Genomic DNA, 15489 nt, shown 5'->3' on the forward strand with positions numbered 1-15489 from the left:
CTGTGAAAAGTTCTCCCAAACTTTGTAGTCTGTCCCACTGGTTAAAAAAATAATTCAGTGCTGAAGTCCATTTAAAATCGGTAGGATAGACGCTAATTAGCACACTCAACAAGCTAACTTACAGTTGTATGATGATGTGTTCAAGTTGACTGGGACATTTTAGTGTTTAAAGAATGGGTATAAATATGTCAATTTATCAACTAAAAATAACCTAGTAATTAAAAAAAGTATTTATGTATTTATTTTTTAAATTGAATACCTTTTGGAAGAAGGTTGCAGCATTATTAATAGTTTAAATGTAATCTATTCAGCCTATTTATTCTAATACAATTTAAATAATAATAATAAATTGTTATTTATTTGCTTTCATTACCGTACCCAAAACACCAAACCGTGACTTCAAATCCGAGGTACGTACTGAACCAAAATTATTCCGTACCGTTATCACCCCTACTATTTGACCAAAAATTCAGTAATACTTTCAAGCCATATCATCTGAATCCCCGGTTAACTTACAGAACAAAGTGATCTTTGAAATTCTCAGGTAAAAATATTGAGTGGCAAGAAAAGGGGGAGTCAGTAAGAAACTTTTGTTAACTGATAATCCAGTATCATTCAAAACTGAAACAGTTTTGATTCAGTGATGGTATGGAAAACTAAATTCTGAACTCTTTAGATTTATCCACCAAACATATAAAGACCTAATACTTATTAAAACACTGCTTTGGCTTTTGATTTACAGTCAAGGTGCTAAGACTTAAGGCAGTATTGACTCTTTGTGACCTTTGACTCTGATGTCCATAGACACAATGTAAGCAGTAGTGTAATCTCTTCTGAGGAGTTGGCAGTGTCAGCTTAGGCTCTTCTGCACAAAAACCACAGAGCTCTCCTTCCAGCTGTTATCTCGTCTTTTGAAAATTTTATGGTTAAATTTCTCGTGGTGAATGTACTGCTCTAGTGGACGACACACATCCTGACTGTTCGTCCTTGCATTTCCTTTGCATATATAATTAGGTCCACTTTCATTGAAAGAAGAAAACACTGTTCTCTGTATAATTTCAGAGTGTCTAACAAAACTCCTACCTGATCTGCAGTGTTTGTAAAAGGCCCGTCTCTGTCTTGTCTTCACCGCAGTGCAGCAAGTCGTGTGGGATGGGCCACCGAAGAAGAGCCCTGCAGTGTGTGGACCACAACAAGGAGGAGGTACATGAGATCTACTGCGTGAACCAGATCAGACCTCCAGACATTGAAAGCTGCAACACCCAGGCCTGTGAGTTCATCTGGATCACAGGAGAATGGACTGAGGTAAGATCAAAAGACACATTTAAACAGTTATCCTGCTATATCTTGATTGTGAAAAGTATCTCCCTTTTATAAGGCAATACTTCACTTTTCAAAGGGCCCATCCATATGAATCACTATCTTCAAATCCAGTAATGCGGAAATGACAGAAATCAGCCATGTTTCCTGTGTGGGGCTCTGTTGTTATTTCATGCCAGTGATTTATTCTCTCCTCTAGTGCTCATCCAGCTGTGGCCAGGGCTACCGTCAACGTCTGGTCTCTTGCAGCGAGGTGCATGTGGAGAATGACAACTACGAGTATGGCCATCAGTCTCTGTCCAACTGTCCAGGGACCCCCCCTGAGAGCTACATGCCTTGTAATTTGGACCCATGCCCGCCTACACAGGAGTGGAGAGTTGGAATCTGGGGTCTGGTGAGCAAATCTTTCAACCTCTTATAACCTCGGCAATGTTTTTGTTTTTGCTGTTAGACTGGATAATATACCATCACTAGCAGTATAACCCAAGATAGTAAACTCCTTGTACCGATTGGGGTCAGAATGAACACGAAAAATATCTCACAATTTTTTTATAACTGAGGATGTAAGGTTTCTTGGACATAAATTACAACTGGTCCACTAGACTTCAATCTTTCTCATAGTTATTTGATAACTTGGTAATAATAAATTGACCAAATGTGCATACAGTGCTGTGAAAGAATATTGGCCCTCTTCCTGAATTCTCATTTTTATGCATATTTGTTACATTTGAATGTTTCAGATCATAAAACAAATTTTAATATTAGACAAAGATAACCTGAGTGAACACAAAATGCAGTTTTTAAACAATGATTTCATTTATTGAAGAAAGAAATCCACTCAAACCTACCTGGCCCTATGCAAAAAAGTAACTTTCCCTATAACCCTAAATAACTGGTTGTGGCTGCAACAACTGCAAGCAAGTGTTTTGGATTGCTGGCATTGAGTCCTTCACATCACTGTGGAGGAATTTGGCCCACTCTTCTTTAAAGAATTGTTTTAATTCAGCCACACTGGAGGGTTTTTTGGAGCATGTATGTCCTGTTTAATGTCATGCCAAAGTATCTCAATCAGATTTAAGCTGAACTTTGACAAGACCACTCCAAAACCTTTATTTTGTTTATTTAAGCCTTTCAGAGGTGGACTTGCTGGTATGTTTTGGACCATTGTCCTGCTGTGTAACCCAAATGGGTTTGAGCTTGAGGTCACTAACTGATGGCAAGTCATTCTTCTTCAGGATTTTCTGGTAGACAGCAGAATTCATTGTTCCATCAATCACAGCAAGTTGTCCTGAAGCAGCAATGCAGCCCCAGACCATCACACTGCCACCACCATGTTTGACTGTTGGCATGATGTTCTTTTATCAAATAATGTGTTATTTTTACCCCAGAAGTAAGAGGATGCACACCATCCAAAAAGTTCAACTTTTGTCTTGTCAGTCCACAGAATACTTCTCCAAAATTCTTGGGGATCATCAAGATGTTTTTTGGCAAATGTGAGACGAGCCTTTGTGTTGGTTTTTGTCAGCAGTGGTTTTGGCCTTGGAACTCTCCCATGATGCCATTTTTGCCCAGTGTCTTTCTTGTGGTTGAGTCATGTCACTGACCTTAACTGAGGCCAGTGAAGCCTGCAGTATATGGATGTTGTTCTGTGTTCTTTTGTGACCTCCTGGATGAATCATTGTTTCACTCTTGGAGTAATTTTGGTTGACCAACCACTCCTGGGAAGGTTCACCATTGTTCCAATTTTTTTACAGTTGTGGATAATGGCTCTCACCTTGGGTCGTTTGTGGCCCAAAGCCTTAGAAATGATTTTGTAACCCTTTCCAGACTGACAGATGTTGATGACTTTGTTCTCATCTGTTCTTGAATTTCATTAGTTTGCTGCAGGATGAGAAGTTTTAGCCAACTTCACGTTGTCAGACTGGTTCTGTTTAAGGGATTTCTTCATTCAACAGGTCTCGCAGTAATCAGGTCTGGGTGTGGATAGTAAAATGAACTCAGCTCTTCAAAAAATAAATGAGGCTAATCACAGTTAATTCATGATTTAACAAGAAAGAACTACTTTTTCACATAGGGCCAGGTAGGTTTGGATGCCTTTTTCCCTAAAAAAAAAATTGTCAACCGCATTTTGTATTTACTCAGGTTATCTTTGTCTACTACTAAAATTTGTCTGATGATCTGAAACATTTAAATGTGACAAATAGTTTAAAAAATGTGGATCCATGAAGAGGGCAAATACTTTTTCACTGCACTGTTTATCTATATAATTTTTTAAACAGCCTATTCTGAATATAAAGATTGTCATCCACAAGTTTTCTTTTCATACTTTTGTGGCTCTCGTTTTCATCTCCAGTGTTCAGCCAGCTGCGGAGAGGGAGTGATGGAGAGGACTGTGCAATGCGTGTCAGCAGACGGCCAGCAAAGCGATAAGTGTTCCGTCGATGCCGTTCCAGAAGCCAGAAAAATCTGCAGAAATCCAAGCTGTGAGTTTTGCAAGAATACTGCTCCTCTAGAAAAAAAAGAAGGTCAAGAGTACCCGTGTTACACACAGGAGAAGTTGAATGCATCCCAGATTCAAGCATTAGGTATGGCTTGGCTAGATCCGGTCATCCAGGGAATTGGCCTTCAGGGAAATATTTATGATCTGAGGCAAACATCAAAGATTCACTGTCCAGTGTATTTACTTTGCTGCGGTAGGATGGGACATCAAAGAGTGGGTGGCTTTTCGTTTTCTTTGATTCGTTGCAGCAATTTGCCACACGTCACTTAACTTGAGGAATTTTTCTGTGCATGTGTGCTCATGTGCGTATATACAGGCTTTGTGTGAGTGTCTATCCGGTTTTAAATCATTTAATAAAGGTTGGTTATGTATGCTTTCTTATGCGTACATCTTTTTTTTGTTTCCCAGGCCACTTGCCCTCTAGCTGTCTAGATGTCCGGAGTTTGAACGGCCCAATCCCAGACAGCGAACAAGTCCTCAATGTTCAAGGAAAGGAAATAAAGGTAAAAAACAATTTTATATCCATCATTAGATCTCCCATGAACAAAGCAGTTTATAAGGCCTTAAATTACTATCGTGGTGTTTTAAAAAATGATCTCTACCGTTTACTGATTGAGTAAAGGGTGCACAATTTTCCAAATATTCCACTACTTTAGCTTGGAGCAGCTAAAAGTGTCGGGTGCAATAGCTGCATGGAAATCGTTAGGGTTTAAACAGCTGATCGTAAACAATCTCTTAAAAGTTCTTATTTCCTGTCACCAACAGCACTTTTGCGATGCAAAGTGTCTGCCATTTTTAAAGAGTGATTCTATAAGAGAATTCTTTCTTGATCAGCAACAAAGTTATGTTTTTTAACCAATTTTTCCACTTTAGAGCCACAAGACTGCTTTGCCCAACATGGGAGCTGCTCGTCTACTAATGCCACAGCTGGTGTCTTTATGTTGTGTTATTGTGTTGGAACTAAGATCAAATTAAATAACCAAAGAAACAAATTAGCTCACTGAGGCAGCTGTGGATGAGCGACTTGCTTTAACAGCTCATCAGGAGGCCTCAATATTAATATCAGTACTTTTTCAGTTTTCTTTAAATCATCAAACCATGTTTAGTTTTTTATTATATTTATTGATTTATTTCATTTTTTCTTGCATGCACATAATTACATATACATTTATATGTTGTTATTTTTCATAATTATAAAAAAAATAAATTTTTATAATTTCATTTTTATTCTTATTATTCAAACATTAATATTTTATTTTCCTATTCATTATTATGATTTAATGTGATTATTTGGCTCTCCATTATTTGAGGATTATCAGTAGTTAGCAGTACTTGTTTTTAGTTGTGGGTCTGTTTAGAGACAATCGGGCATGAGAGGCAAACACTGCATTGAACATGCTTTTCATAACTGCGACATAATTTTGTTAAGTTTTTCTCTACTAGTTTAGATGCACCTTATGTCTGTGCGATTCAACCAAACAATGACACAAGTTTTTTAAGAATTCCAAAACTTTTCCTGTCTTTTGTTGCCCCCGTCCCAGGAGCAGTGTTTTGGGAGATAACAGACTTTCCTTTTATTTATATTTCATAGCTATTTGAATGCTAAAATACAGTTTGTCTCTTTTAAAAAAATTACACTCAATATAATTATGCAACTATAGTATGTGTAGTCATAACTAGTGCTGTCAGTTCATTTTTAAAAAAAAATCTAACTATAAACTTTGTAATCAATTACTGTAATTTCAATTAATCACACGTGTTGATTATTTTGAGAAAGATTTCTTGTAGATTTAATAATGATAGTAACAAAACACTCAAGGATAGATTTTCCACTTGCTAGTCAATGTAGGATGTGGTAATCGGTAGGATATGGATTTTCTCCATTATTAAAAAAATTAAGAGCGCAGAGAATGTTTACATGTGTTTAGATCAGATTTACAAAGCTAATTTAGCCAAATGTTTGATGGCATCAGGCTGCGATTAATCAGCATACATTTTAAATAGCATTTTCCCTGTGATTAATTTATTGAAATTAATGGAACATTTTGACAGCACTGCGCATAGGCGATCACGTCAGGCCATTTTATGCTGCCCACCTGTCAAACTAGATACGCCCATATATGCACATATTTCTCAGCTGAGCAGCAGATGGATTTATGAGACGAAACCTTCTCAAAGTCCCATCGCCACCTTTCCTTCATCAATCTCAATGTGACCTCAGCTACAGTGACTGACACTGCATCTACTGAGAGAGTTACATCTGATTTCAGAACTGGATTAACATTTCTTAATGACATGACAAATTGGGACAAAACAAAAATGAAAGGCAACAGTTTGTGCTCCTGGTTCTGTCTGATCTGAGTTTCTTTACATTAAAACAAAAATCAAACTGATAAGCTTAGCCAGACAGAGCATGTGTTGCTCTTTAACTATCCACACACAATCTCTCTCATTCTTTTTGCTATCAATATAAACAAATATTTATTCATTTCTATCATTAAAAATAAAGAGTTTTCTCACATAGAAATTGAAGAACAGTGCTCTAAACATGGATTTATGGGCGTCTGCCTCCAACTTTTTGGAACATACTCTAGACATTAATTTCAGAATGTGTGTGTATTTTTAAAAAACAAATTAATAGAGTTCATCAGTTTCAAATTAAGTAGCTCATCTTTGTGCTGTATTCAATTTACCTTTACTTTATTTTTTATATAGTATTAACATTTTACACTGGCTATATCTCTACTTTTTTAAACTGGAGTTTGCAGTTAAAAACTTCTCACAGGCGCTTTAAGGCATTTAAGGTGCTCATCTTGGTCTCTATGTTTTCACAGTCAGAGAAAACTTTTAACTGCTTTCAAACTAACAATGGCCTCCTTACTTCATTCTTAAGAATTGTGTGCACTGTGTTTTACCGGTTTATACATAATTTTCAATACGGGGTCTTGTAATGGCTGCTTTATCATCCTCTATATGTCCTCTTCTCCTTTACAGTTCTTTTTTCTGTTCTGCCCCTGTCACTCCCTCCCCTTTCTCTCACTTTATTTACCATCTCTTCTGCCTTTTTCTCCTCAGGTCTACTGTGCAGGAATGCAGACAGAGGCTCCACAGGAGTACATTTCCTTGACAACTGGAGGAGGGGAGAATTTTTCAGAGATATTTGCCTTCAGGTAAACCGCTAACAGGATAACAATAAAACCAGCTTGCTCATTACAAAATCCAGCTGACTCCTCCAAGTGCTTTTGTCTTCAAATAAATGAATTCCATGGAAATGTAAAGTTGAGCTAAGGTATCTTGTGCGTGTGTTTTTCCCAGGCTTAATGATCCCACTCAGTGTCCAGCCAATGGTTCAAGAAGAGAAGACTGTGACTGTCGGAGAGACTACACCGCCGCTGGCATAACAACCTTCTCTAAAGTCCGCCTGGACCTCAGTAATATGAACATCATCAGTAAGTGGCTCTTAAACATGCAAAAAAAAAACAGATACACGTAAAATACACCGCATCCTGTGCCAGTGTTAACTCTACGTTAAACAGGGACTTCCTTAGCTGTTTAATTACGTCCATGCTTACAAGGGTTAATGGACTCAAGATGTCCTTAAGGCTCACTAAGTAACACACAATTACAAGCCTCAAGGGGGTTAAAATGAAACTATTTTAGGAGATGAAATTATACTGATATTGGCTTTTAAACACAAGGATACATTAAGACAGTTTCAGTAGCACAAATGTTGCTTATTATGTCAAATGTAAGCTCTCATTATGAGGTTCATCTGAGGTCCTGTAGTGGCAAATTACAACATTCAATTTAGTAAGAGCATTTATCCAACTGTACTTGTTCAGCGTGTTGGTTTATCTTGTGATTCAGCTACAGATTGGCAGTTTGCTCTTACCAGGGAAGGCAAGAGAGTCCCGTTTGCTACAGCTGGAGACTGCTACAGTGGAGCTCGATGTCCACAGGTGAGAACAATCACAGCTGTTCATTAAAGGGCAGGAGGAAAGTGTCCTTTTTTTTTTTTTTTTTTTTTTTTTTTAAACAGCTGATTCAACCTTGCACAGGTTAGACTGACCAGATTCCATATATGTCATCATACATTCATCTTTGACACAGTTGTCCCCGGTCTGAGAATGCCCAGACCACTAAGTGTTATATGAGGAGAACAAAGTGGTAACCATGGGCTGGTTTAGTTGTACTGCAAGCCTGTATGCAATGGCTGCCAGGGAAGACATTAGTGCAGATGCAACTATAGAGGCAGTTTTATCACTGGACAACATTTTCTAATTAAAAAAGAAGTAAAGAACCACACTAAAATCATTTCTTGATGTAAAATATGTTTTTCTCTTCTCCTGGCCAGCTTCAACAAGAGTTTGATTTACCAACTGGCTCCACTAAAAGTGGGCAGCCATAATGGCTGCCTTTTTAGCTTGTATTTTGTAGTTTACTCACTAGGGCAGCACATGCCGATTATGGTATGTGTTTTCTTGCTGTTACTGGTCTGTAATGAATGTGACAGACAAAATATTTACCCAGTCACCTTCTGAGATTATTTTAAGCTCCTGCCCTTCCCAAAATTTGGGTATTGACTGCTGCAACTCATGCAGTATATATGTAAATCAGTCTATATGGTGTGTCAGGTTACAGCTGAATTACAGCAAGTACATCAGATGATGGTTCAGTTTTTTCAAATGTTCTCCCAAATCATACCAGCAACAAAATTTGCCTAAGAACAAAAATATCTGGAGTATGCTCTTTTAATTTGTTTAATTCTGCATGAGCAGGTCTTTCTGTTTAATTTAGAATGGAAAAATGTCTGCAGTTAAATAATACTTTATTGATTTTCCCCACTTTAACTATCTGTAATACTGTTCATGAAAAATCCCTAAAACATTTTCCGTGCTTGTAATGAATAGCGAAGTGTTTAGGCTAAAAAAACAAGCAACTAATTTTCTGATGATGTAATTTTGCTAGATGTTACAATAAAAAAAATTATTCTAGCTAGACTACACTCAGTACCCCATCATGACAAAGTGAAAACTGAATTTTAGATTTTTTTTCATAAACATATAAAAAATTAAACACTGAAACATCTAATTTACATAAGTATTCAGACCCTTTGCAACAGCATTGAAATTTAGCTCTGGGGCCTCCCATTTCTCTGGACCTTTGCTGAGGTGTTTCTACACCATGATTGGAGTCCACCTGTGGTAAATTAAATTGATTGGACATGATTTTGAAAAGTTCACACCTCTCTATTTAAGGTTTCACAGCTGACAATGCATTACAGGGCAAAAACCAAGTCTAGGTCAAAGGAACTACCCACAAAAAATTGACAGAGGTTTGGCGGGGGAATCTGGGCAGAAGGGCTGTAGTGAGAGAGGTGGCCAAGAACCCAATGGACACTCCAATTGAGCTTCAGAGATCCTTGGAGTTTGCACAAATTCCACATGAAATCCAAGCGGGCTTTTTGCGCCAAGGAGAGGCTTCTGTCTAGCCACTCTGCCATAAAGCCCAGGTCTGTGGAGGGCTGCAGAGATGGTTTTCTCTCTGGAACTTTGTCCCATCTCTACACTGGATCTCTGGAGCTCGGTGAGAATGACCATCAGGTTCTTGATCACTTCACTTACTAAGACCCTTTTACCATGTTTGCTCAGTTTGGAAGCAAACTGAGCAAACTCAGCTTTTTGAAGAATTCTGGATGCGCCAGACTTCTTCCATTCAAGTATTATAGAGGCCACTGAGTTTTTTGGAAACCTTCAGTACAGCAGAATTTTTTTTGTAGCCTTTCCCAGATCTTTGCCTCCTGTCTCTGAGCTCTGCAGGCAGAGCCTTTGACCTCATGGCTTGGTTTTTGCTCTGATATGCATTGTCAGCTGTGAGGCCTTCTATAGAGAAGTGTGTGCCTTTCCCGATAATATTCAATCAGCTAAATTTACCACAGATGGATGCCAGTCAAGGTGCAAAAAACATTGCAGCAAAGACTGAGAGAAACGTGAGAAACCTGAGCTAAATTGAAAGTGTTTTTGCAAAGGGTCTGAATACCTATGTCAATGTCTCAGTTGTTTTATTTTTAATGAATTTCCAAAACATTCTAAAATTCTGTTTTTATGATGGATACTGAGTGTAGATTAATGAGAATCAAAATGATTTTTTTACTGTAGCATCAGGCTGCAACATAACAAAACTGAAAAAGTGAAGAGGGTCTGAATACTCTCTGAGTGCACTGTAAACACAGTTCAGTTTGCATGTACTGTAATTTGAAACAAGGGCTACCATTTGGTGCTTAGTCCATAATCCTTTCAGCAGCTCGTGTTAACCTGACACCTATCAGTCATTGTTGAATCACATCCAGGTAGTTTGCAATATTTAATGTATCTGCATTTATATTTGATAGCTTATCTATGTCTTCTTAAACTCTCTCCTGTTGTCTGGCTCTTCTTTTAGGGGCAATTCAGGATCAACCTCTCAGGAACAGGCTTTAAGGTGGCTGATGATGCCTCATGGATCTCCCAGGGCAACTATGCAGTGACTGATATACAAAAATCACAGGTATTACCTGTAAAACAAGTAATAGATACATCATAATGAAGTGGTATCATTGGTTGGTTTGAAGAGAAGGCAAATTCCTTAATGTTAACAGTAAATAGAGGTACCGATCCATCATTTGCACTGACTAATGCAGCACAACAATTACTTTTTTTTTGACAGAGTGAAAAAGAAATTAAAAACATTTAAAGATTATATGCTTTTTCGAATCAATTGTCTTAAGCTAAAGGTGAAATCATTAGTTTTGTTCTGCATGTCACATATTTCATGCTCAAAAGTATCTTAACTTTGCCACTTGACACACTTCTTCAGTATGTTTGAATTTAAAAAAATAGCACCATTACCACTACTACAAAAAGAAGATAAACCACTTAAACATCCACCTATACCTCTAGGTATCAGTGTAACATTTTGACCACAGTTTACCATACTGCTCTAAGACAGTCCATGAACTATGTTTCACCCTGACCTGCTGATATGCTGCCTCTTCTCTAATCTGTTCTATTACCTACTCAATTCAGAGCTCAAAGCCAACAAGGTCCCATGTGAGCTCTGTATTCCCAGCTCCACTTCTCCCCATAGACTGAGATGGACCCTCATTGGGCAGCTGCTCTCTCAAGTACCCCCCTACTCAATCCTCCACTCTTTTGAAATGGAGATCACGCTGGAGGGTGCTTATTGGCGAGCCGAAAACATCAGGCACTTGTGATGCCAAAGAGTGTTCACAGTCTGATATTGGTAGCCAGAAGAGCTGCTGTGGGCACTTTAAATAAAGCCTGGTTGTGTCAGTGGGATGGAGCAAACACTCAACCAGAGATGAGACACGCCACTCAATACACGCTGTGGCTTTCATGGCATGGAGTGGTACTTATGCTGTACTCATCTGCTGCAATTTCCTTTTAGTTAAGATGTTTGGATGAAACCACTCATTATACCAAATGTAAATGATGGTACTCAGGTGCTACATGATTAAATAAGCCCATATTTCCTGGAGTAATTACTTAATTCAAACCTGCCCAGTGGACCCCTGTCTATTTGTCTTTGTTGAAAATGAGAAGGTAATTTCAGAGCCACAGGTAAAACCCTGCTGCAGATGCTCTTAACAATAATGCCATTCTCAAATTAAACTGAGGCACTCAGGCAATTCCTTAAGTTTCATTTTTGTGTGCAGCAATGCATAAATAAATAAGATGATGATTAAAATATGAATAATGATGATAACAACAATGACTTGGTAAATGACAATTTCAGTATTTGAAGTAGATTAGTGATGAATGAGAGATACTTGTGTATTAAACAATAATGATAGTAAAATAATATTGCTGTATCAATCAGTGTTGATATTGGGAGTAGGAATGTGAATGGGGTGAAAAGAGAGAAAGAGAAGTCCACATACAGGGGACAAATACAGACAACAAGGGGTAAAAAGCAGGGTGAAGGTCATGGTGGGTCACCCAGAAGGTGTCACGGTACACAGACCCTTGGGTAGGTAGAGGGAGGATGAAGGCTGTGATTTAAGGAGATAGAAAGGCAGACTAGGTGGACAGAAGTATTTGGCCACACATTAATCATTGAATTCAGGTGTTTCAATTAGACCCTTTGCCACAGGTGTATTAAATCCGGCACCTAGCCATGCAGTCTCTATAAACAAGTGTGATACAAAATGGCCCGTTTTAAAGCGCTCGGTAACTTCAAGTGCGGTATTGTCATGGATACCATCTTTGCAGTCAGACGGTTTGGGAAATTTCATCCCTGCTATAGATATTCCACAGACAACTGTGGTTGATATAAGAAAATGGAAGCGTTTAGGAACAACAGCAACTCAGCCATGAAGTGAAAGACCATGTGAAAGCACAGAGCAGGGTCAACGACTGCTAAGGCACATGGTGCTTAAAAGTCGCCAATGCTCTGCTGATTCCATAGCTGAAGAGTTTCGAACTTTTTCTGGCATTAATGTGAGCACAATAACTGTGTGGTGGGAACTTCATGAAATGAGTTTCCATGGTCGAGCAGCTGCTCGAAAGCTTCACAACACCAAGTCCAATGCCAAGCATCAAATGGAGTGGTGTAAATCGCATCAATTGTCATTTATCAAGTCATTGTGTTCTGTGGAATGAGGAATCACACTTCTCTAGTTGACAGGCAGATGGGTGAGTCTGGGTTTGCTGAGGGAGCATTACCTGCCTGACTGCATTGTCCCAACTGTGAAGTTTGGTGAGGAGAGATCATGGTATGGGGCTGTTTCGGGTTTTGGCTAGGCCCCTTATCTCCAGTGAAGGGCAATCTTGATACTTGATACTCAGCATACCAACACATTTTTGTGTTTGCTATGCTTCCAACTTTGTTGCAGTAGTTTGGGAAAGGCCCTTTCCTATTCCAACATGGTTTGATGAGTTTGGTGAGGAAGAACTTGACTGGCCTTCACAGAGCCCTGACCTCAACCCCTTGAGCATCTTTGGGATGATCTGGAACAGAGATTGCTAGCCAGGCCTTCTCGTCCAACATTTGTACCTGACTCCTAAAATGTTCTACAGAATGAATGGGCACAGATTCCCACAGAAACACTCCAAAACCATGTGGAAAGTCTTCCAAGAAGAGTGGAGGCTGTTATTGCTGGAAAAATGGGGCCTACTCCATATCAAAGTACATGTATTTGAATACAATGTCATTACAGTCCCTATTGGTGTAACTGTCGGATTGATAGATAGATAGATAGATAGATAGATTGATAGATAGATAGATTGATAGATAGATAGATAGATAGATAGATAGATAGATAGATAGATAGATAGATAGATAGATAGATAGATAGATAGATAGATAGATAGAGTTTAGCATTATTCCAAATTGCTCTGTTGTTCATGAAGCAGCAGCACGATCACCCCTAACTGCTTCTCTTCCTCTTGTGTCCACAGGATGGCAGCAGAGTGTCAGGATTGTGTGGAGGCTACTGTGGCAAATGTACACCCTCATCCATCTCCAGTCTGCCTGTTACTGTGGAAATGCTCTAATACCTACAGGTGCTCGTTGTGTCCAAGTTTCCCTCATCTTTGGTGCTACAGACCCGTCCTTCACATGACCTCTTCAGCTCTTGTGTGTGTATAGTGTAAATTAGTCTGGTGTAAGTACTGTACATAGAAGGAATGTCGTATTTATTATACTCTCCATTTATTTTTGTATGATATAATTTAACAGTGTTGTTGTGTATTTTCATATCTGCCATTTGGAATTTTTAGATCTGTCATTATGCCACACTATAAGCCATATGTTGCTGTTGAGATCCTTTTCTTTCTGTTGTTCTCATTCAGATAATGTCATTATGCAGGGAGGTGTCATTGATCAGTGGATCTTTTTTGATATGTGGCACATATGGAGATGACTTATACAACCTTTTTTACACTGTGTGCTGTTGGGCAGCTCTGTGAGAAGACTTATAGGTCTGGTAAAGCGCTCTTTTTCTTTTTGTCAATGGATTTCCTCATCTTACATTCTTTACATTGCTACTATATGGATGGCCATAGTGAATCTTATTTCCTACACTAGATAGAGTCTGTTGAAGTCAAAGAAACTTGGTACCTCACACAGCAGGACCCTTTTCATAACAAACTGGATCATGCAACTGCAACCACAAGTCTTTATAGAACTGAGAAGGGAGAGTAAGCACCAGTATAGTCTTAAGTATGAAAAATTGAAGATCCCTTCATGCTTTTGGCATATTATCAGAAAAAGAAACACAGTTTTGACCTTTTGAGATATGAGGATGTTTTTGAAAGCTCTCTTGGCATATCAGAAGTCTTATTGAAGTGTGGAAGTGGGATCTAAAAGCCAGACATAGGGAGGAAATAAGATGTTTACTCTCACACAAACATACTAGAACACTTTAATGGATCATAAAGAAATGCTAAAAGCTTCAAAAGCTTGAAACATTATTCTGCGAGGCATCAGCGAGAACCACGTTCTTGTGTGTTCATGCAGGAACAGAGCGAGCCATTAGCCTCTAGCTCTTGCAGAGCAAACAGGTTTTCTTATCTGGAGCAGCATTAAAGAAATACTTCACCTTGGGATACAGGAGATATGATGCACTGGTCTGGCCTTAGGGACACCTCTTAAACTGCTCACAGGCTCTGTGGTGTGATGTCTGACCAGCTGCTGCCTGCACAGAAAAATACTGTACCTCACATTTTTCTTTCCACCTTTGTTTTTAAGCATCCTCCTCAACTAAACATTTAGTTTTCATCCGTCTGAGTTATTTTGTGACACTTTCAGGGTACTTTTTTTAAGTGTTTTTGCAACAGTACACTTCTTACATCCTCAGAGCCTTAACTGTGTGTATGGTAAATATTTAGGGTACATTTTGTATCTAGAACTTCTTCTAAAGCCATATTTTATCTTGTAATACTCTCTTTATATTGTGTTATTTCAGTGCCTTGTGTAATAATATGCAACCAAAGGGAATTTCACAGTCTTACTGTGTTACTTTACTTGTATAAAACCAGTTCAACAGATGGTGTAGTAAACATATGTGCCTTAACAGCTGAAACTGAACAATGCACTCCTCATTGTGAATGTCAAAACGTAGTTCAGTCCACAAATTTCTCAGGTGTCATAAATGAAGGGATTATTATGATATTGAAGTTTATTTATCTTATTTTACACATTTGTCTGTTAATCAAATTACTGAAATGTATTATTGACTTTAAACTACAAAACATAAATGTTCTTTTTATATGAAAATATTTATTTATCTGTGAATGTACATAGACTTTGTCCATGATTCTCTATGAATTACCATAAAGTATAATCATACAACAAACTTTCTACCCATGTCCTTGTTTTGTGATTTTTTTTATTTTATTTTATGAAGTCATATTAGCATACACTGCTTGAGCAATGTTGAAAAGCTTCATTGTGAAGGAAATTAAATGCCTGACATGGTTTGTTTTCCCATCTTTATCTCACACAGGTAAATGTCATTTTGTGTCCAGTTTTTCTTTAATATATCATCTAATAGCAGCACAGGCTCTTAAAATCCTGAACACACAATACTTAGATTAATGCACATAATATATCATTCTCCCTCCACTGTGCTTGTGATTATTACCGTCATCTTGAATTGCAGGCTGGGT

General features: G+C 38.2%; 1 protein-coding gene across 1 annotated transcript in view; it reads left to right on the forward strand.

Moving 5' to 3' along the window:
- Window positions 1-15105, forward strand: part of LOC121507148 (A disintegrin and metalloproteinase with thrombospondin motifs 9-like) — a 59448-nt gene extending 44343 nt beyond the window's left edge. The window contains exons 31-39 of the mRNA XM_041783330.1: window positions 1135-1305; window positions 1520-1714; window positions 3674-3803; window positions 4229-4323; window positions 6896-6990; window positions 7136-7269; window positions 7688-7779; window positions 10262-10366; window positions 13279-15105. Of these exons, the coding sequence (XP_041639264.1) occupies window positions 1135-1305; window positions 1520-1714; window positions 3674-3803; window positions 4229-4323; window positions 6896-6990; window positions 7136-7269; window positions 7688-7779; window positions 10262-10366; window positions 13279-13374 (1113 nt within the window). The 3' untranslated portion in view covers window positions 13375-15105. The remainder of the gene's footprint in view (window positions 1-1134; window positions 1306-1519; window positions 1715-3673; window positions 3804-4228; window positions 4324-6895; window positions 6991-7135; window positions 7270-7687; window positions 7780-10261; window positions 10367-13278) is intronic.
- The last annotated feature ends 384 nt before the right edge of the window (window positions 15106-15489 follow it).

Source organism: Cheilinus undulatus, linkage group 3, assembly GCF_018320785.1.
Source record: "Cheilinus undulatus linkage group 3, ASM1832078v1, whole genome shotgun sequence".
In the NCBI taxonomy this organism is placed as follows: Eukaryota; Metazoa; Chordata; class Actinopteri; order Labriformes; family Labridae; genus Cheilinus; species Cheilinus undulatus.